The sequence below is a fragment of the Mauremys mutica genome, chromosome 24 (assembly GCF_020497125.1).
Source record: "Mauremys mutica isolate MM-2020 ecotype Southern chromosome 24, ASM2049712v1, whole genome shotgun sequence".
Classification (NCBI taxonomy): domain Eukaryota; kingdom Metazoa; phylum Chordata; order Testudines; family Geoemydidae; genus Mauremys; species Mauremys mutica.
The window spans coordinates 4,382,094-4,404,683 of record NC_059095.1 but is presented as its reverse complement, the minus strand read 5'-3'; the positions used below and the strand labels follow the sequence as shown (position 1 = coordinate 4,404,683).

The window sequence follows — 22,590 nt, the reverse complement described above, 5'->3', positions numbered from 1 at the left end:
CCATTGTCAGAGAGAAGACACTGGGCTAGGTGGACCTCAGGTCTGATCCTGTCTGGCAGTTCCTACGGTCTCGTGAATCTCACTCCTTTTGGAGGTCTGGCCACCTCTGGAGTTACAGCCTAGCCCAGTTTCCAGCAGTTAGCACCCTGACAGGCCCTTTACAAACAGCCCACAGAGTTACTCCTGATCCTTCAAGTCTTTAACCACATGCAGAATTTTACTCACGCGACTTAACTGAAGTGCACAGGGCGACTCCCGTTCTTAAAGCCAAGCATACGTGTACAGGATTGGGCCCCAAGCAAGAGGAGAATCGGGCCCATTTTAAATTTTCAGCCTCCTGAATGGATGGACACAAGACAAAAATCAAATAGGGAAAAAGTTGCATTATGGGGCCTGAGCGCAAGCAGATTGGAGCCGGTGAAACAATTTCAGCAGCTTTGGATCAGACCCCAGGAGTTTTGCAATTAAAGGTTAAAATTAAAAAAATTAAAAAAATCATGACCCAAAAGCACTGGATGGTGTCATTTGAAGCCAGACGCCCTTCTCCTCTTGTGTGGGAACTACCAGCCCCGTTATCTTTCTTATTATTTTTCCCCTTTTTCTAAAGCATCTGTTTGGAAACCACTTAATTTGTTCCTTTTATCTAGATTAAATTACCATTCTCCCCTCCCCCATAAAATGTCACTCGTGAAGTCACTGCGTCTACAACTCTCTTTTCTTATTCTGTTTTTTTTATTATTATTTTATTTTTTAATGTCGTTAGGGAGAGATTACACAGGAGTAAATGGTGAAACTGATCATTGCTAAACCAGTTAGAATTCATGTCATGCGGAACATTAGAAATTATGCCTCTTTGAGGAACCGTATTTAGCAGACATGAAAGAAAAGAAATTACCTCCTTCTAGAGCTCACAAATTGGAATTCCATTAACCTCGCAGGCAGAGAGACGAAGCTTTGTGTTCCCAGTTCTGGGTCAAGGTTAAGAGCCGGCGCTGGGGACATGAGCAAATGGTGAGACCCATTTGCCGATTCGTATTGGATCAGAATTTACAGCTGGGTTCTGAAGATCTGGAACTGGGTTACTGGTCTTTCCCCAGCTCAGGAGGTTAGTTCATGATCGGGGTGCAGCACAATCAAGACAATGTGCTGTATCATTCCTTGGGGAAAAAAACCATTATGCCTGGGAATCAGAGTGGAGTCTAGAGCAGAGATCAGATGCTTCAGGATTTCAGCCCCCTGTTGGTTTGAGTTTAGGATACCTGTTAATCCGTTTAAAACAAAGATCCGTGGGTAAGGAGAGAAGAGCTGGAGAGACTGACACATCTTTCCCAGTCGGAGACGGGTACTTGGATGAAGTAATCAGGTTGTTAAGCCAAAGGAAGGTGATTTGGGAGCCCAGGGAGAGAAAATGATATGTGGGCTGAAATAGGAAAGTCAAGTTAATGGGGAACTTTGCAAGATTGGGGGAGACCAGACATGTGACCTGACTCCCACGCTAAACATTATGGTTAATTATTTGGCCCCAACCTAGATCAGAACCCCATTATGTTGGATGCTTCACAGACTCATAGGGAGAGGGAGTCCCTGCTGCAGAGCAATCTGAATAGACAATGGGTGGGCGGGGAAACTGAGGCACAGAGAGGGGAAGGACCTCACCCAAGGTCACACAGCAGGTCAGAAGCAGAGCTGGGAAGAGAACCCAGGTGTTCTGAGTCCCAGCCCTTATCCACTAGATCAGATCCCCTGGAAGCTGCAACGAATTTATTTGCTGAAAACAGATAAACGACATGAGACGTGCTGGACCCCGTAACAAGAAAGCAGCAAGCGGGGGCCTGGCAGGTACGTTACAGATGAGCACTGTCTGCGCTGGCAGGTACATTACAAATGAGCACTAAGAACTGGAGCTCTCGGTAACATTTCACTCTCCCGCCTGCAAACAAGCCTCTGGAGCAGACAGGCCCGGCAGGGGGTGGACGGGAACATGCATACGCACTCACACACACACACAATTACAGAAACGGCAAGTAGGATGCTGCTTGGTGTCTTACGAAGCAAGGCTGCGTCCCTTTAGGCTGTGGAGTTAAGAAATAGCCAGTGACTCGGAGTCTTTGTCTGGGCCGGGGATTTCAGCCATCGACGGCCAGTTCTCAGTGTAGCTGCCTGATTGCAAATCCCTAGCGTGGCTAGACAAAGCTGCTACAAGCCACATTTCGCCCTGGTGCTCTGGCCCCAGCCTGTCTGCACTAGAGGTTTGCACTGACACTGCTAAGCCAGAGGCTGGCTACCGATGGCTGTGACAAGGGCAAATTCCCAGCGTAGATAAGGGCTAAAAGTTCAGTCTGCAGGGCCTTCTACTCCTTCCCTCGTTCCGCGATTGCAGTTTGGATGCAGGGGTGGAGGCCAGGCTGCATATCAAAGAGACGGTCACGAGTCCCAGAATTCAACGGTGGGACTCTAAGCAAACAGAGATTATCCATGCAGCTGGGGCAGGCTGTGGACACTCCATCTGGGACCCACCCCCCTCCAGGCACCCTGCCACCTACCAGCATGTGGCTCCCACCTGAACCTTCCTTCTCCAGGTTTTGAGGCTCCACAGCATCTTGCGACACCCCCAGGTGGCAGCTGGGCAGAGGGCAGCAGTGGAGGAATGAACTAATTGGATCTATTCCCAGCTCTGCCACTGACCTGCTGGGTGACTTGGGCACATCACTTGGCCTCTCGGTACCTCTGTGTCCCTTCTGCCCTGATCTCCCCTGGAGCCTGTAGGTCCTCCTGTAGTACAATAATAATGGATGTGAACAGGGTGAGAGCACCGGAACTTGGCCCAGCACGAGAGGAGATCCAGAGGGAAGAACAGAACCAGGGGGCAGAGAAGATGGCTGGACAGGACTGTCAGGGTACGTCTGCACTGCAGTTGGGAGGTGTGATTGTGGCATGTGTAGACACACCCGAGTTAGCTTTGATCTAGCTAGCCTGCAGCTTGAGTATGTACCCAGTATTCCGGGTGGGCTTATACTTAGGTGGCTAGTTCATATTGTCGCCCATGCGGCCACGGCTTGGCCATTGGTTTTAGGAAGCTGGCTGGATCAAAGCTAGCTTGGCTTTGCCTACATGTGCAGCAGTCACACCTCTGATTGCAGTGTAGACGTACCCTCAACAGCACTGTGTATGTTCTGAGTGTGTGCACGGGTGTGTCTGAGTGGGCAGATCCCCAGGTTGTGTGGACAGAGTGGTGGAACTGCTCGTTTGTCTCCTCCATGTCTTGTCTTTCAGACTATAAGCTCTTTGGGGCAGGGTCATTGGGTCACCAAGTCTTGCGATAATTTGGGGCTCTTCTTAAAGCTCCAGCTCCTGGAGTCACGTGAGAATCTCAGCTTTTAAAAAAAACAAAAGTATGTGTCTATCTGTTGTGACTCCAGACAAATGCTTGAAAACACGACGCCTTAAAGGTAATAAAATCCAGAGGACAAATAGAAAAGAGTCCAACCTTTAAAAAAAAAAACTTACAATTTTTAAACCAGTCTTGTGATTTTGGGGAACCCAGCTCAGGATTGTTGAAAAAGTTGAGTGAAAGATAGTGGGACAGCCATTGACTATAAGTATCTACAGCACCTCGCGTAACGGGGCCCAACCTCGCTGACTTCTAGGCGGTACTGTAAGAGATGTTCAATGATAACCACTAACAATTATAAACAATACTCCCTCTTCCCCATCAGATTACTCATAAACCTGCTATTTATTAATTCATAGTTATCAGCAAGCATGCCCAGTGCACACAAGACAACCGTTAAACCAGTCCTTGCAGCCCAGAGCTTACCACCCCAGCTAGCCAGCCTTAGCACAGGCTGGGAGTATGGTCATGTCTGCAATAAGATACCATTTTTAAAGAGCGCTTGGAAAATTATATTGTGGCTCGAATGGAGAGAGTGCCTGGCAGGACGTAACAAGGGAAGGGAATTAAGATGGGCTGCGTGTCTGCTGCTGAACAATGAAATCACCAAGGGGTAGTAATGATTTTGAGCAGTTTCTCTGGAGTGAGGGGAGGTGGGCAGAGGGCCCAGTTCTGAGCTCACCGACCGCAAGTTTAGATCAGTCAATCGAGTCGCTTCTGAATGATACTGGGCTGATGGAGATCAGCCCCAGGCCCAGAGACAGGATGGCGGGGGGGCGGATCCAGAACCTCAGCCCTGGCAGCCAAGGCCCGGTCCCTGGTGGGACGCCCTGGCAGACGGGGTCAGGGGGTGCATGAGTGGGGATTGCTCTGAGTACATGGAGCAGGAGGAGGCGATCTGGAGGACAGCCAGGGGCCTGTGCTATTAAAAGCTTTCAGAGCCACTGGGGAGAAATGAAAATCAACCTAGCACTTTGTGGGCAGCTGGCACAGAGCTAAGAGGGCAGGAACACTGCCCCAGCTGCCCCCGCCGGAGACGGGATGCTGCAGCACGAGCAAGTTGTGGATGGGCAGCTGCGGCCGGTGGCACGTCCCGAGCCGTGCAACGCTTGGGATGTTCGGCCAGGGTTGTCGGGTCCCCTCCCTAACAGCTGGCGGCTGCCAAGCCCGGGTTAGTTCACCCTTGCAAACAGGGAGGGGCACTCGGAGCTGTTTTCCTCATCCAAGTTGGGGCCGGGGAGTCCCTTTGGAGAGGAGAGGGGTGTGGTTGTGTGGCCTAGAGGTGTCTGTCCCCACCTAGAAGGACGTGGGGGGATCCATCAGGGGGGTATGTCTCCCCCCGTCCCCATTTGGAGAGGAGAGGATTGTGTGAGCAGGGGTGGGACATAAGAGGCCCATTAACATTAGCAATTGGGAGAATCACACCTCCTAGTTCCCCCTGCTTTAACTTTTAAATTAAACTTTATTGAGAATAATTTTCTCCTTCCCTTTTTAATTAAAAAATAAATAAGTTCTTTTTAAAATGCACATAAAAAAATTCCATTTTCCATTTGGAGAGGGGAGTTTTGCCGAGATAATTATTGCAATTACGCCTTTTATCTCTCCCAATGAGTATTATTTTTATTACATGCTTTTATCTTCGTGTTCCCTGTTAAGGGGGAAAGGCACACAGACCGCCACTCAGAACAGACAACAGCATGAAGCCCCCCCAGGACTCGCTGCAGTGGTCGAGTTCTCTCACCTCCTAAAGGGAAGCCCCTCCCTGCTACAGGCGCCTGAAGGGCTGGGAGGGGATGATGATGCTCTTCTATTGTTAATAAGTGTCATTGTAAATGATCAGTGTCACCGAGCAGGACGCTGAACAGTATTGAAAGGTACTGGCAACAGCTGGCTCTGGTCACGTCACACAGAGGGATCCATGTCGGCCCAGCCAGACCCGCACGCTCTGCTCTAAGCAGGATGCTTTGCAAAAATGCAGACTGATGAAGCTTTTCCATCACCACCACATTCACACATCAGCAGCTTCCCCTCCACTGCAGGGGACACTAAAATTGGGGTGATGAATGAGGGAGGAGGACAGGTCACTGCTGCGGAGTGACATGCAGGGCTTGATAAGCTGGGCCCAAGCAAACAGGGTGTGTGTTTTAGTAAATGTAAATATACACCTCTAGAAACAAAAAGACATCGGCCACGCTTAGAGGACGGGGAACTCTCTCCTGGGAGGCAGTGACTCAAAAAGATGTTGGTATTGTGGTGAATAATCAGCTGAACGTAAACTCCCAGTGCAATGCTGGTCAAAAGAGCTAATGTGATCCTTGGACACAAACAAATCTGGAGGAGGAGAGAGGTTATTTTACCTCTGTATTTAGCACTAGTGCAACTGCTGCCAGAATACTGTGGCTCGTGCCAGTGTCCACAGTTCCAGGAGACTGTTTATAAATCAGAGGCGGTTCAGAGAAGAGCCAGGAGAATGAGTAAAGGGTTAGAAAACCTGCCTTATAGCAAGAGACTCCAGGAGCTCAATCTATTTAGCTTAACAAAGAGAAGGTTAAGGGGTGACTTGATCACACTCTGTTAGTACAAACATGGGGAATAAATATTTGATAAATGCAGGACTCTTCAACCTAGCAGCCACAGGGTGAAGATCCAGTGAAGTTGAAGTTGAAGCTACCCAAATTCAGCCTGGAAATAAAGCTTTAACTAGCAAACCACATTCATCTAGACTCCCTTATAGCCACAGCAGGAAAATGTTTTGTGTATTTTCCACTACAGCCCTTAATAGCAGCCTAATCACTGCAGCCCACAACCCCACCCCGCAGCAGAAACCTGGCTGTAGCTAGAGCCAGCTTTTTATAGCTTGTCTCTGGAAGTGGGTGTGGTCTGAGGCATGACTCCACCCCCCTGCTTCCTCCCTATATAATGGCATTTGCACAGGGCCTCTGGCTCTCTAGGGATGGCTATTTAGAATTTGTAGGCAGGCTGTATCCCAGGCACAGTCCTGGCTTCTCTCTCTGGGAGCTGGGTGGGTTTTGGGGGCCTAAGAATCCGCTCCTGTGTTTCCTCAAGCAGCTGGTGTTTCCTCAGGGCTCCTGGCCCGAAGGCGCTGGCTGCTGTTTCCTGGGTATTAGATCACATTGCAAACCTCAGGCCGAGCTGCCCTCCAGGCTCTATGGGAGCCAGCGCAGCGCCTGCCTTTCCCAGAGCAAACAAAGAGCTTGGCACTCGAGTGCCTCTCCTGCTAGCACTGCAGAGCTGCTCTGGTAGCTGCATTTTCAGGGTCTCAGCTCTCCCCTTGGAGCCTTGGTTCAGGGAGCGATGAGCAAACCATGCCCCAAACACACCTAGGTTCTGATTTCTCTTAACCCCTTGTTACCAGAGGGGGCCTTTCATTCCCTCCCCGCCCCAAGATCTTTGGGGGAATTTGACTAACCTGTTCCTGCTAAGCTGCCTTTTGGGGGGCTGCCCTCCCCTGAAATGCTCCTGTCAGGGCTTGGGGAGGGGAGGGGAGGGAGGGAGTTAGGGGGGCTGTCTGGTCCCCACCCAACTCTGTTTCTATTGTTGCTGCCTTGGTCCTTTGATCCACTCCTATACCCTGAGTTACAACATCCTGCACAAACCTCGTGGGGGCAGTGGCTTCCACCCCCATGTGCCAGGAGAAAGTGGGACAAGCATGTCCCAGGTTGCACCTCGGGCCGGCTGGAAGGGCTGTAGGCAGAGTTAATGCCTGCAAAATATTTGCAAGACTCCCCAGGCCCTTAAGGGGAGCCCCCTTTGGGGCCCCTCCCTGGCGTTCCCAGTCTCTGGCTCCTACCCCTGCTGGGTTGGGAGGGAGCCGGGGAGACGGAGGGGAGCTCCTGCCGCTGCGAACTGGGCTGCTTGGTCTTCCCAGACTCTGCATGTGTCATCCCCAAGCCAAGGTGACGGTGCATCAGCAGGCCCAAGCGCCCACGCAGACCCAGTCCTCTCACCTTTTTCTGTGGGCTCTGATTATGATGTTCCGGGCAGCTGCTTGTTCCTCTCCCCTCGGCGTGAAACGCGCAGTGCCGGCTCCCGGCTTTCAGGCCCGCACAATGGAGAAACACGGGTCATTTCCTGCCTGTCTCGATGCCAGCTCCCTCCCCTGGCACAGAGCAGGGACCGGGGAAGGGCGCGCACACACACACACACACACACACACACACACACACGTCGTTAACGGAGCTCTCGGGGAGGCCGCAGTGGCTTGGCAGCGCCGCTCGTGGGGGGAGCCCATGGGTATAGCGTGGCGAGGGAGGAATGGCATTCGTTAGGGGCTGAACATGCATCACAGAGTCAGCTGCCTCCTGCCCTCTCCAGGCTGGGATCGCAGCAGCGTAGGCCTGGGAGCAGTGCAAGACCCCATCCCAGCTGGGCCACAGACTCCCAGCATGACCTTGGGCAAGTCCCTTGTGTCTCTGTTCCCCAGCAGTCAAATGGGGATAATAGCACTTCTCACCCTCTCAGGGACGAACTGACCAATGTGTAAAAAGCGTTTAGATGCTGTGGTGAATGTAGATAGAGACATACATAAAAACATCATCTTCAGTTAGTCCCATGGTATTAATGCGATCCTGCTTGGGTCAGTGTTTGTTTTCTGCACACAGCACACAGTTCAACCTGTGGAACTCCTTGCCAGAGGATGCTGTGAAGGCCAAGACACTAACAGGGTTCAACTAGATAAGTTCATGGAGGACAGGTCCATCAATGACTATTAGCCAGGATGGACAGGGATGGTGTCCCCAGCCTCTGTTTGCCAGAAGATGTGAATTGGTGACAGGGGATGGATCACTTGATGATTCCATGTTCTGTTCACTCCTGCTGAAGCACCTGGCACTGGTCACTGTCAGAAGACAGGATATTGGGCTAGATAGACTTTTGGTCTGACCCAGCACGGCCATTCTTATGTTTCTGGGCTCCAGAAAGATATTGACAAAGTGCTCAGAGAAGAGCAGTGAAAATGATCGGAGGGGTAGATTACAAGGCTCATGTCTCTGGCAGTGTGTTATGCAAACAATTCCCTTCCTGGTTGAGGCTGGGCCTGGGGATCTCAGGGGTGTGGGCCAGGTGCAGAGAGGACAGTCCTGGTCCTGGTGGGAGGAATGTCTGTACTCAAGGGCCCTGCCCCCCTGGTGAACATACTCACACTCAATGGTTCAAGCGGCTTTAACATTTATTTGAGATGACCCCGAGAGGCGGCTTTTCTCATCAGCACAGCCGGGGTCGGGGCTGTCAGAGAGGATCAGTCTCAGAGCGAGTTAAAAACCCACCTTACCTTGTTTGATTCTCACCCTCCCCCCCACACCAACACACTCCGGCTTAGCCGCCTCCCCAACCTAATCTCTTCTCTTCCCACCCCCATGCTTTTCACATGGCACCCTTTTAATTGCAAACTGTTCCCCTTCAACAGCCGCTCAGGCAGACTTCAACGAGGCTTTGAGGTGCCCCTGTACCCACTGTGCCTGTAGTTCTCTCGCAGCAGGGGTTTCACACACAACCCCCCGGCCCCCCTTCCCTTCCTTCGGATTGAAGGAGTCTGTAACAAGCATGAAATCTGGCTTGGCAGACATTTTTTTGCAGTTAGAACATGTATCCAGGGACAGTCCGGCAGAAAGGCACAGCCCGGGGTCGGGCAACTTTTGACACCAGTTAAGTGTTGATCAAAGAGGCGGTTTAAGTGGCAGGGATCACTTCAATAATGCAATTGATGCCTTCAAACTTTTAAGCTCCTTAAAGGGAGCTGGGAGCAGCTGGAGGTCAAGCAGAGATGGCTGGATGTGCATTCTCTCTCCCAGACTAGCTTGTCTCCCCTTTAATAGCCACGGATTCCAACCCATATGGAAGCTCAGTAGGAAGCCCCATTATCTCAGCGACTTGAGAGCCAAGTAGGTTAGAACTGGGAAAGCACAAGGGAGAGACCGGACCTTGCTTCTGAGAAGTGTTACATTCTACTGCCAGTAACCTCTCTGGAGCTGCAGACGCGACAGCTGCTGTGATGACACCAAGGCTAAAAAAGATCAAGTCAAAAATTAAACCCAGTGAAAGATTTCACTGCTGCATGCGCAAAAAGCATGGCAGGGACCCAGGGACTAACATACCAGTGCACACCAGCGCTCAGTCTGGCTGACCTGTCTCCAGCAGTACCAGAAGCTTCAGAGCAAGAAATCCCATAATGGAACAAGCTGCCCCGGTGAGGCAGTTGTTGATCCATCCTCTGAGCTTGAGGATTTGTGCCCCTTTTTACATTTTCAGGCTATGCAATAAAATTGTGGATGTTGTTTATTATCCGTACAAATGTCAAATCCCCTTTGGAATCCCACTAAGCCTCCATAATATCATGTGGCAATGAGTTCCACTGGCTGATCAGGCATTGGGTAGAACAAATCAAGTATTTTGCTTCATCCGTTTTTAATTCATTGCCTTTTGAGGGCAAGTTCCACCTAGGAGACCCCACATGTCCTTCTCCACTCAGTAAAAAGCCACAGAAAAGGCACTTCTTACACACCCACCCTTTGCAGTAGCTTTGCAAGGGGCAGTTTTAAAGGAAAGTGGCACCCGGTTTTGTATAGTGCAGAGAACCTCAGATCATGAGCAGCGTCCCTGGATAGTCCGTAAACTGCCAGATATGTGAAATGTGAGATGCTGGCCCTAGAGATCCCAGCGGCGATCACGGCCTCGTCGAGCTAGGCGCTGCACAGACACAGAATGAGAGACAGCCCCTGCCCAAGGGGTTGGGGAAAGGAACGACTTTTACCCCCACTTGACAAATGAGAAATTTAGGGAGATCGAGTGATTTGCCCAAAATCACACAGGGGAATTGGCGGCAGGTCCAGGCCTCCAGAATCCCAGTCCCCAAGACCCCATGTCTGACGGGTGCTCAAAGGCCCCTGTGTGGAATGAGTTTGATGGGCCTCAGCCCATTTCCCAGGGCGCCAGCTGTCCACCTCGCAAAAACCGCCACCCAAAGGAGCACAGGCACCCGCAGCAGAGAGGCCAGGGCTGGGAAAGGGGGGATCGCTGGCATCCAGGGACCTCAGCCCCAGTTTATTCGAGGTCTGGGCTGAGTCGTGTTAATGAGGTGGAGTGAGGGAAGTGGGCCGTGCTCTAAGCCATGTGTGGGTGACTATATTTCCTGAGCTGCTCGCCCGAGCCTCCTCCTCTCCCCCCACCTCGCACGCAAGGCTGGGGCCGCTGCTGGTGCGGAAGCTCTGTCCTGGGGACTCCACCCGCCCGAAACGCTAGCAGCACCGGAGACAGGGCTAACATTCTGTCCTGCTTGAATACGGGCGTAGCGACCTGGTTGCTAAATATTGAACAGAAAAGGGTCCGCTGAGAGTCCCGGGGAGAGTATAGATTCCCCACCTCCCAGCTGTGATCCGAAGCAACAGTGGCAGCTCAGCAGTTGCCATAGAAGGAAAACCTGTGTGCTTAGCTGGAACTGCTATTTATAGGCGAATTCAGGAGGGCTTAGAAATAGATCAATGATCCTTCAGGCTACTGCCCTCTGCAAATATCTCCCCCACGCCCAGCTCTGAGGAGATGCCTATAAGAAATCAGCCAATTTACACTGGCTTGAGGGGCAGCCCTCCTTGGTTGAAAAATTGCAATGACCCATGTGTCTATGAAAATCGCACCTGCCTGACCCTCTCCCTCCTCCACCCACACCCCTCATATGTCGCACGTCTGCTTAGGATGTAAAGATCTTTGGCGCAGAGGCCATGTCTTTATATGTGTTGGTCACACTCCCAGTTCAACACGGCCCTGACCCTGAGTTGTGCCTCTGGGCACGATAGTTGGGAGTTGCAAAAGTGCCTAAGGGAGTTAGGTGCCCTTCTGGCCTATACTGTCGTCCTCAATAAACTGGCTCGTGTTCAGCCTGCCGCGAGCCGGGGGAGCTGCAGTGAGAGATGCTGCTGGTTTAGCAGGTAGCACTGTGCTGGTCTTTGCTAAGGCAAATGTCACGCTCCTCTTCTAACACCACTGTGTTTTCTGTCTCTCTCCTTTGTGTTTCTTCCAGCTGCTTCTCCCCCTAACATGGTGGACAGGCCCTGCCTAAAGCTGAAGGTTTATGTTCGACCAACGAGTAAGTAGCTCAAGTGTGTTGCCTGCTCCCAAGCGGGCGATGGGAGCTGGGAAGCTGCGTGTTCAGGAGGGGAGAACGCGTCGTGCAGAGCTTAGAACCCAGGGGTTCTCGACATAGAACCGGGCCCGGAGCTTCCCGTTCCATGTGGCTAGGGCGAAATGCAAGCTCTGAGCAGCTGCGAGTTTATTCATGGTGTTTCCCCAACCAGGCTAGGAGCAGGGTGGGAATCTGCCAGTCAGTGATCTTTTGAGTTTGCCCAGCGTGGAACGCTGAGGGGGTGGGGATATTACTAATTAAATTTCCCTTCAAGTACAATGGCTTAAACGAAGGGGAAAAAGATTTGGCAAAACCCCCATGCTAGAGACGGAACTGAGCCAAGCGCTCGGATCTAAACAGCCCTAAACGTTGCGCAAGTTCTGACCCAGCCCCAACCATGATGGCTCTGTCCCACGTCACCCCAATGACCATTGGCTCCTCCAATCCCGGCTTCGTTTGCCCATGCTCTTTGGGGGCAAAGTCCCTTTGAGGGGTGCATGATCCACGCCAGGACTTACGGAGACCCCCTGTGTGGTAACATTGGGCGGCCCAGGTGGGAGCTAGAGGGGACCGCATGGTGGGTCTCTATGCAGCAGCCTCGATAAAAGAATCTCTGTCATGTTCAATGCACCGGAGCCCTGTCTCTTCCCTGCAGTGTGGTGCAGGGTGGCTACTGCTAGCTGGAGGATCTTGCTCCCTGGGAGATGCTGATCTGGCCCCTTGTACCAGCACAGAAACACACTCAGGAAATACTGCAGAGGATCCTGAGAAGAGTCTGATTAACCGCCCCGCCATTCTGATGCGCGGGAAACCTGCCCAGTGGCGTAGCCAGGTTCTAACATCAGCGGGAGCGAACACATATGCATATCGAATGACTGATTACATACTTCTAAATTCGTTATACGGGATTCCTGCCTTCCTGGGTCAGATCCACCTCTCATGTAAATCAGTGCTGATTTCAGTGGCGTTACACGGGTTGATGCCAGCTGAGGAGCTTGGCAAGCCCTAGGCACAACGGGTGCTTTGCTCTGCATCCGTTTGCTCTTCCTGGTTTCATTTGCAAGGTAAAAAAAATCCCACAGTTCTTCAGGGCAGCCTTAAAAATATTTGAAGGTGGTGGTGAGAATAAAGCCATCCCCATACATCGAACTTGTGCCCACGGATCACTCGCCCGCAGTGGGTTAAAACCCTGGCTATTGTCACAGCTTTGAAGGCGCACTGACGTCAACCTTTTGCCAGGATTTTTGTGTAGGACGAACGCTCCGCGGGAGCTCCCCTACCAGCTGAATGGCACCTGAATTCCTAGCACACCAGCCCTGCCAAAGCCTGCGGGAGGCTGCGTGGTACCTCGAGTCATGCCAGGCGCATAACCTGCAAGATGGACGTTTGCCGCTGAGTTTCAAATGAGGGGAAAAAAACAATAATCTCGGCACAGTGGCGACTTTTCAGAATCAAATAACTCAGGCGTTTCAAAAAACAAATTAATAATTTTCTTCTCCTGTTAACGTGTAATTAGTGCGTGGCAGCAGCTCTCGCTGGGGAAGTGAGGGATCGGCTGCACTGGTGAAAAGGACGTCGTTCCTTTGTCATTCGAGCGGCTTTAAAATAAAACCCCAAATAATGAAGCCACCTAAAAACACGTTCTTGGTTTCGGGCGACTTTTGTAGGATGAAAAAAATCTCGATCGATATTGTTAGTGTTTTATGACGCTGCCGCCAGGCAGCTTCAGCTGAGATCGGGGACCGCAGCATGCTAGGCGTTATAGCGGGACTCAGTAGGAGATTCCCATTGACTTCAGTGGGCTTTGGGTCAGGCGCTAAGTCCACCCTTTTGGTTATTGTTAAGTGAGATCAAATGAGGATCTGAACCGCCAGCTTGTGCCATGGGGTCCTGATCCCAGCAGGAGGATACTGAGCCCCTGTATTTTCAAAAGCGGCCATGAAGTCTTTGAATGCTTCTGTTTTCTGGGAGTCCGACTCGAGAGAGGGCGTGGGCTTCATTTTTGCAGCGGGGCTGAGCTCCAGAATGTCCCCCCTCCCGCTGATTTCAGGTGGCGTTATGGGGGCTCAACATGCCATACGTCCTGGGCAGCCCAAAACTTCATGAATGCTCCCAACTAAGTGGCAGTTTGCAGGGCAAGGGGAGTACTCAGTGCCGCGCAGGACCAGCACCCCGCTGCACGATGACCTGCAGACTCATGGAGGAAGACCCTGCTACAAGGTGTCTGTGCAGCACCTAGCACATTGGGGCCCTGATCGTGCATGGAACCTGGAGGCGCTACTGCAACCCGAACATGAATGGCACAGGTGTGTAAAACACTGCAAAAGAGCAGCAGCAAAGGAAGAAGAGCAGATGAAAAGAAAAGACACAAGAGAGGGAGGGAAATAGGACAGGCAGGAGCAGGAGAAAATTGCACCAACGGCCAGGGGAAAGCTCTGCTTTTCCTGGCTTCAGGTCCATAAGATCCTTAATCCAGTAATAAACAGAAGAGAGCGGAGCCCAGGGAACACGTTAACAGCTTTAGTCGCAATTTAACTTATTCCCTTGAATGAATCTTGCTTTGCTGCCGGATTAGGGTTTTGGATGCCCGATTATTGGATTGTTATTAAGCAATTGCCCTTTGACCTCCCAAATGTTGGTCCAACTCCAGCTCTGGCCAGAATTACAGGGCGTGAGTCTCCCAGGCTGCTTACAAGTTGGCAACAGCGGTCGGATCTAATCCATCTCGCACAATACCACCCGCATATTTGGCATACTCGGCTGTCAGGGAGAGGCTTAGGAGAGAATCGGGATGAAATGCCTTCTAATCCCATTTACAGAGCAATAACCTTACCCCTACCCCCAGGGTCAGCGCGGGGAGCTCCCGGCCCCCTCTGCTACACTGCACAGCTGCTGGGAACAAGAGCAGATAAGAGCATGTCCCGGGATTCAAACCCCAAGAATTTGCCTCCCGTTTACCTGTTATTCCAGCTGCTGTTTATACGACAATAAAACATGTGGGAAAGACGGATGCCTCATACTGCGTGTGAAATACAGACAGACGCAGGGAGAGAGAGAATGGAAATGGAGGGCTGGAAGGGGTCATCTAGTCCAACCGCTTGTGCGGAGGCAGGATGAAATAACCCTAGACCATCCCTGACAAGTGTCTGTTCTGAAATCCTCCAATGACAGGGATGCCGTAACCTCTTTAGGTAACCTGGTCCGGTGCTTCACTTTCCTGACAGTTCGCAAGTTTTCCCTACTATCCGATTGTGTCGTGAGCAGTTACCTCATATGTTTGGGGAGGTGGGCGGTGGTCCGGTTGTGGCTTTTTCTCAAGTCACCAGACTGACAGTCCAAAACCCAAGACCCAGTTGGACACCTCTGGGTCCCAGCCAGCTTTTGAAGAACTCCTTCGGCTTCGAGCTCCGTGGGGCTATCGGGGACTTCATTCCGAAAGGCTCACTGTGCAGGCAGGCAGCTGTTCCCATGGGTCTGTCAGCCTGGTTTTAACGAAGCAGAACAAAAACCTCCTGCACCGCACGCCTTGAGAACATCAGCCCATAAAAGCAGCAGCAGCAGCGCCCGGACAGGGCTGAGCTTTCACACCTGCCCAGCAGGTATTTTCATTTCACATCATTCTCTCCAAGCCTTGCTGAGTCCCCCACTTTCACTGTCCTTTTGCTGCTGGCTGCAAACAGCCTCTAAACTCAGCGGCTGGAGTTCCTCGCTGTGGTTTAACCAAGACAGCTTAGCTCTCCCGTCTGGGCCAATGCGCACAGAACTCCCTTTGCAAGGGCCCATGTTTTGTCTTGGAACTGGGGGTTCCTGTGCAACCCAGCATTGCTGCCGGGACTGCACAAGAGTAGGACTGGGTTTCTGCTTCGCTGCACCGTGAGCCCAATTCAAAGCCCGTATGAGGAGAGGATAATAAGACTGGGACTTTTCAGCTTGGAAAAGAAACGACTAAGGGGGGACATGGTAGAGGTCTGTAAAATCATGAAAGGTGTGGAGAAAGTGAATAAGGAAGTGTGACTGATTCCTTCACGTAACCCAAGAACCAGGGGTCACCCAGTGAAATTAACAGGCAGCAGGTTGAACAAACAGAATGAAGTACTTCACACAACACACAGTCAACCTGTGGAACTCATTGCCAGGGGATATTGTGAAGCCAAAGGTATAACAAAGTTAAAAAAAGAATTAGATAAGTTCATGGAGGATAGGTCCATCAATGGCTATTGGCCACGTGGACAGGGATTCAACAGCATGCTTCGAGTGTCCCATAACCTCTGAGTCTTCAAACCACAATAACTCAGACATAGGTTAGGGGTTTGTTACAGGAGTGGGTGGGTGAGATTCTGTGGCCTGCGTTGTGCAGGAGGTCAGACTAGATGATCATAATGGTCCCTTATGACCTTAAAGTCGATGAGTCTATGAGTCTGTTGCCAGAAACTGGGACCGGACAACAAGGGATGGATCGCTTGATAATTTCCTTGTTCTGTTAATTCCCTCTGAAGCACCTAGTACCAGCTACTGGCAGAAGACAGGATACTGGGCTAGATGGACCATTGATCTGACCCAGTCTGGCCGTTCTTATGCCCATGGGCTTCTTTGGGCTTTGGATCAGGCCTCACCTCAGAGGCTTTGCAGAACCTGGTTGCGTGGGGAATTAAGCAGCCAGGATGACTACAAACACATGGACTACGATGCAGAAGGAACCGTTAGCATTCAGTGACAGTGCCCAAGTGCTAGGCAGAGCCTGTCTCTACCAGATGCTATCTCCCATTCAGCTGACAAGGCGCCAGGGACTCACGGCATTTTTACCCGCATCTCAATTAAAGGGAACTGCTCATGGGAGAAAAGTTACTCAGCTGCTTAAGCGTCCCCAAGATCAGGGCCAGAGCTATTTTCTGGACCAGCATTTGCCAGGTCCACGTTTGCAGCTCCCTTGATTTTCTGTGTCTGTGGGCCAGGTTTTGCCACCTTTCCTCAAGCTCAATAGACCCTTCCTGGCTGAGCGAGGATGTCAGATCTGGCCACATTGTTTCCCCTCTTGGGTCTCATTGCTGGTGCCGGGAAGGCTGCCCAGAGGATTCAGGGGGTCCGGGGCAAAGCAATTTCAGGGACCCCTTCCATAAAAAAAAGTTGCAATACTCTAGAATACTAGATTCTCGTGGGGGCCCCTGCAGGGCCTGGGGCAAAACCCTCTGGGCGGCCCTGGTGCCAGGCTCTTCCTATGGAATTGCCTTTCCATTTCTTTGATCCCGCACTGTCTGCCCTCACGATTTTACCACCAGGCTCACAGTGTCTTGAGGTTTTTCTTATTCAGCAATTCCTAGGCCAGAAGGGATCATTGTGATACTAAAATCCGGCCTCCTGCGTCTAACCCAGGCCATGGGACTTCCCTGAATGAATTCCTGTTTGGTAAGTTGCTAGTGCGGTAAATTACTCCAGGTGTCATCAAAACCAACCACAAGAAAACCAACCGAAAGACCCGAAAGACTTCTGCAGCCCCGGTGGTGGCAGAAGAAAACTGAAAGACGGGACCTGGAAAGTTTCGGACACCAGAGGGCAGGTTAAAAAAGGGCCCAACGTGCTTGATTCTTTTTTTAAATCTTAAGATTTTGAAGCCAGTCTCGTGACTTCTGAAGGCCTCGCTCTAGAGTTTTGAATGCGTGAGGTTGACGCTGTTCTTGCTCTAATCACTTCCCCCCATACTGGCTGCACATTCCCGTTCCCTTTGTTGGTGTTTCTATGGATATAATCAATCAAATGAAACAAAGAACAATCATCACTTACCAAAGGAAACCAAGAGAAAGTGGCAGGCGAATGAGGGAGGCTCCATTGAAATTAAATGCAGGGGGAGGAAGTATCAAGGTTTAAGCAGCTCTAAAATGCAGCTGCTGTATTTTCTCTCCTTTTTTATAGTGAGTTTAGTTTCCCGGTGTGGATCTGATCTGGAACGCCCTGTGTCTGGAGCTCTTGAAGACAACAAAATCAGTTGGGAAGAAGTTTTCTTTTGATGTGCCCAAGAAGAAAGGATTAGAAACGACAGTGTCTTATGCACACAGCTAGCTACTGACCTTCCTAGATGAAGAGCACGTCTTTGATTATGCAAATTGATTAATGACACCAAAAATTTCTGAAGGGACCTTCAGGCTTCAGGGCTTAAGACAGTCGCTAACTATCAGAGATCAAGGTGGGACCTGATGTAGGGAGCAGATTATCCCACATCATTAACCCATGTCTGGGTTCTTACATCTTCCTCTTAGTGTCTGGTATCGGCCACTGTGGGAGACAGGATACTGGGCTAGCTGGCTCTTGGATCTCATCCTCTCTCGCAGTTCCTATGTTCCTATTAGGCTGGTTTATTCTTTCACGGCATCCATAAGTATGTTCTAGGCCCCTCCCCGAGCAGCTAGAAATGCTCGTAATCCCAGCTCCAAAGAGCTTTACAATCTCAGACACCAATCCTGCAATCTCAGTGTTGAGTTTATCGCCACTCTTCTAATATTTGGTGGGTTGCTTTAAAGCCCCAGTTCCTGGAGTCATGTGATTAGGCAAGGCTCTCAGCTCTCATTTAAACCCCCTAATAAAGTTCGGTTCTCACGTTGCTGGCTACGGAGAAAAAAGCTTGTAAATGTGACCACCCCAAGGAGGCAAATAAAATCCAGAAAGCAAATGGAAAAAGAACCTAATAGTTGTTACTTTAAAATTTCATGATTTTTTCGGGGGATGGGAGGTGGGTGCTCATGATTTCAGAACCCAGGGGGTTGACAACCTTGCAGTTGGCTCAGACCTCTTCAGGCACCACAGATATTTAATCCAATGCAGGACCGCAGCATAGACCCCCAGTCGGCCTGATCCTGGGAGAGACCCAAACAATTCTGTGAGGTGCTAAGCGCCCCTTGTTGACCATGCTCAGCACATTACAGGATCAGGCCCTACAGCTTCCCAGGTGGGCATTTTGTGGTCTGACACCTGTCTTTTTTCCTCCCCCTTCACAGATGACTCCCTGTACGAATCTCCGGAGCCTATTTTCACCAGCAATAACTCCTGCTGCAGCCTCAGGGTCCCGCACCTCATCCTCGTGGTGCCGGTGATTTGGACTGTTCTCACTTCCTAGCCCCGAGAGGAGAAAACAAAGGAAGAGGGGAGCGGTTTGGCAGGGAGAGGAGGAGAGAGACCGACACACGCAGGAGAAGAGACGTGTTCTGTCTGCCTCCGGGGAGAAGGAACCCTCTCGAGCCAGCCTTTGGCTTTGTTTTTTTAAAAAGTTTTCTCTTTCACGATAACCTTTGAGCTGCGACTCCTGAGCCGGGAGGTGGGGTTGGGCAGGGGACACGAGGAAGGATTTTTTCCCTATCCCGGCCTTACTCCCAGCTCGGAGCATTTCTGTTCCTGGCGTGGATTCGCTTGGAAGAAGGCTGCAAAATTTCTACCGATGTACAAAATATCACACCCCTGCCCCGCGCCTCGGCAGTCTGGTTTGGGGGTGGGGGCGGGGAATGACAAAATAACAGCGGAAAAGAGCCGCGTGGGATCGGCGCTGCTTTCCTGCTTCCGGGACGGCCCCCTTTCATGGTGCTGGGCTCAGCTCGCTTTGACCCTCCTTGTAGGATTTTGCTTTTGAAATTTCTAGACCAAATATTAGAATCCTTTTATTATTATATTTTTGGTGTGCGTTTCTTGCACTTCTCGAGACTTAGCCACAAAACGAGACCCCCCCCCCCCCGTCCGTGGTTCAGAAATCTCCGTGAGCAGCATTCCCCTTCCAAGCCGTCATGGGAATGCAGGATCAGGGGCTAGCTTGGGCTTTCCTTCCCGGGTTTTCCACGATGCTCAGACAGATTCAGTCCCTGGCTCAAAGCAGGGGAGGTTGGTGGCTGGCGAACAAACAAGGTGCCCGGACTCTGGGACGTGCCGGATCCGGGCCGAGAACGACAGTGCTCACTGCTTTTTTGTTTTGGAGACTAGCCCAACTGTTTGCCATTGCTGGTACCACTGGACTCAGCGCCACCTGGGCAGAGCGGTGCCAACACCTTAATGCTCCTTTCAGGGCCTGTGTTTTGGAGGCAGGGGGCCAGATGGAAACAGGCCATCAGAGGCTTTTTGGAGGAGCGCTGACCTGGCTTGGTTGTCAGAACCTTGTGGGACGACTGTACGGTTTTCATGGATATGTGGGTGGTTTCTTTGGGCGGGGGGAGGGTCGGCTTTCTTGGGGGAGGGATGGGAAGGTATACAAATAAGCCAGCCAAATGTAATTGACCTGGCAATTGACATCCTTGGAGAAGCCAGGAGCAACGCCTGCGGAAGGGTTCCTGGGCCCAGTGAAGGCAGTGGGAGAATGTGTGGGGAGGGGGCTTTGCCACTGAGGTCACCGCGAGCAGGATCAAAAATCGAGTTTGGGAGAGTTGAGCAGGAAGGCTGGAGGGGAAGGGGGTTTAATGTCAGGAATGTCACCGCTCTGCTGGCCCGTGACAGCTGCGCGACTAGTGTAGGGGCCGGGGCTGGACTTTAGAAGGGGCTCTGGCTGGTTACCACCTCCCCATGGAGCAAAGGGGAATTCAGTGGGCAGGGGATGCAGAGGGAGCCTAGGTCCTTCGGAGGGCAGCTGGGTTAAACTCCCTCCTGGGCACAGCCCTTCCGTGGACCACGCAAGCCACTAAACTAGGCCGTGCGCAGGTGAAATTCACCCTCCCAAAGCTAAAAATTCCGCCGGTTGAAATCCGCATCGCTCCACGGACTTACATCCGTTTACACCAGCTGAGGATCCGGCCCCAAATCTCTGCCCAGTACCTTCCTCCTCTCTCATAGCCGACCCCGTCCTTGGGTTTTTAATTCGCTGCCAGCGCTGACGGCAACCTTCCCCTCCCTCCTTCCCCCAAGTCCCTTCGAGAAAGCAGTGCCCCTGCCTACATAACCCCGCTGATCCCAACACGGATCCACGTCACCAGCCCTGCCATTCCAATTCCCCCTCCTGTGGCCACTGCTTCCAGACACGTGGAGCAGAGCAGCCCCGTCTGTCTTGTTCTTACCACCGCCCTGCGCAGCTCAGTGAGCCCCGGCTGTATTACAGATGCAAGCGAGCTGCTAATCAGGCTGCGACAGCAGGAAAGAGAATGAAGCTGACCTGAGGGGGTGGATCTCTATGAAGTTTTCCCCGGGCACCGTTCCTTCCCTTTACGAGTCTCCTTCGATCCTGCACATCCCGATGGCTTGTTCCTCCAGTGCGCTGTTACTGGCTTGGAGTAACTGCTGGCTTGGCTTTCTTTGCTTCCTTCTGCGCTTTAAAATAAAGCCGCCGATTGGCCCCACACTTTGGAATTCAGATGATTAAACGGGGCCCATTTTGCAAAATTCAGATCCCCATCCAAGCCTGGATCTCAACCCCTCCTGTCCTTACATCCCGGGGACAGTCTGCATCTAGTGTTTTGGCACAAACCCATCTCCAGATAAAACCCCACTTCCTGATTTCTGCCCCTTCTCCTCTGCTCCAACCCCCGTTGGAGGATTTTGGTGATAAAAGGAAGTTACATTCCAGGGAAAAAGAACTAAGAAAGCGGGACAAGCAAAGGGACATGGCAAAGGTGGTGGTGGGAAAGCGAATGGCTGATTCTTCCTTGCACATACCTGTGCCCATTAGAGAGGAGTCCAGCAAGGTGCTGGCAGAATGCTAGTCTCTCTCCAAGGGATGCAGTGGATGGGTTTGTGGTGGGGGAAAGAGTCTTTGGCTGGGGAGGAGGGGCTGGGGGTGAGACTTGCATCATCTTGTAAAGCAGGAGCCCTGTCTGCGTGAGGGCAGAACTCGAGTTGTCTCCTCGCTCCCGGAAATAAAGCGTAGCTTTAAAATCACAAGCCTAGTAGTAGTACAGAAACCGGCCTTTCCGCGGATGCCTTTTTCAAACGCGCACAGAAACCGTCAGCTTCTCCAGCATCTGTCCGTGAGCCCCAGGGAGCGAACCGGCCCTGGTCCTTCTGTAAATATAGCCAGCAGGCGTTATACTGTGACAGGGGGTGGGGGGTTTTCTTTTAATGTATCGTTGAGAATGAATTTTATGGAAGGTTTTATGTTAATTTTATTTGGTTTTTATTTTTTAGACTAGGAAGCTAAAAACTCGCAATAAGCTCATCTCGATTATCAGCAATTCCAGCTCTGCTTCCCCTCCCTCCCCGGCCCCCCCTGGGATCTAGACCAGGGAACGGTTTCGTAAAGGCAGACGAAAGCACCACTTTTATACGAGCGTCACCCTCCTCCCTGTCCGGAGGGGGGGCCAGACTTTGCTTCCTTGGCTCAACTCGAGTCGCCTTGCTCCAGGAGTGGGCCAATGGAGTAAAGCGGTAAGGGAGGCTGGCCTGGCACCCTTTGGACCGGATTCAGCAAGGGACGGAAACACACGAGTGATCCTGGAGGTCAATGGAACGACTCTGGTGCCCGTGTTTAAATAATTGGCCGACTCAGCGGGGATTTTCAAAGGAGCCTGAAGGATTTTAAGTGCCCGTGGACAGTCCGTGCCTCCTTTGAAAATTCCAGCGTCAGCCCCCCAGCTGGTAATAATACTTCCTTTGTCTGTCTTGTCGGGTGGGGCTCGATCCTGGACACCCAGAGCCCGCTTCCAGGACAAGGGGCTTAGACTGTAAACTCGTGGGGGCAGGGACTGTGAATGTACAATGTCGGCCCCAATAAAGCCCCCGTCTTGGTTGGCTCCCGTAATATAAATCATCTCGGTATCGCAGGCAGTGGAGCAGTGGCGAAATCGGGCCTTTGGTCTGTGGTATATATGTTATATATATATAGTACAGCGACTGAGAGAAGAAAGAAAAAGCAACTAAGGAAGCAGCATTTTAAAAAGTGGGGGCTGGGGGGGGTTGTTTGTTTGGGGGGTTTTTGGTTTGGTCTGGGGGGTTTTTGGTTTTCCATTCGGGGATGAACCCATCTTCCGGGAACTGTTTTTCGCTTGTGGGTCTCAGCTCAGCCTAGCTTGGTTCTTAGACGTGCAGCTTTCGTTCTAGACGTCGTGCTGATGGGAAACCCAATCACAACTTCATTTGGAGTCTGTATTTTTTTATAATAAAATGAAAATAA

General features: G+C 51.5%; 1 protein-coding gene across 2 annotated transcripts in view; it reads left to right on the top strand.

The window, feature by feature from the left end:
• Positions 1–22,358, top strand: part of EFNA2 (ephrin A2) — a 140,096-nt gene extending 117,738 nt beyond the window's left edge. For both annotated transcript variants that reach the window (XM_044999014.1, XM_044999013.1), the window contains 2 exons: positions 11,424–11,489; positions 18,512–22,358. In XM_044999014.1, the coding sequence (XP_044854949.1) occupies positions 11,424–11,489; positions 18,512–18,630 (185 nt within the window). In that variant the 3' untranslated portion in view covers positions 18,631–22,358. The remainder of the gene's footprint in view (positions 1–11,423; positions 11,490–18,511) is intronic.
• The last annotated feature ends 232 nt before the right edge of the window (positions 22,359–22,590 follow it).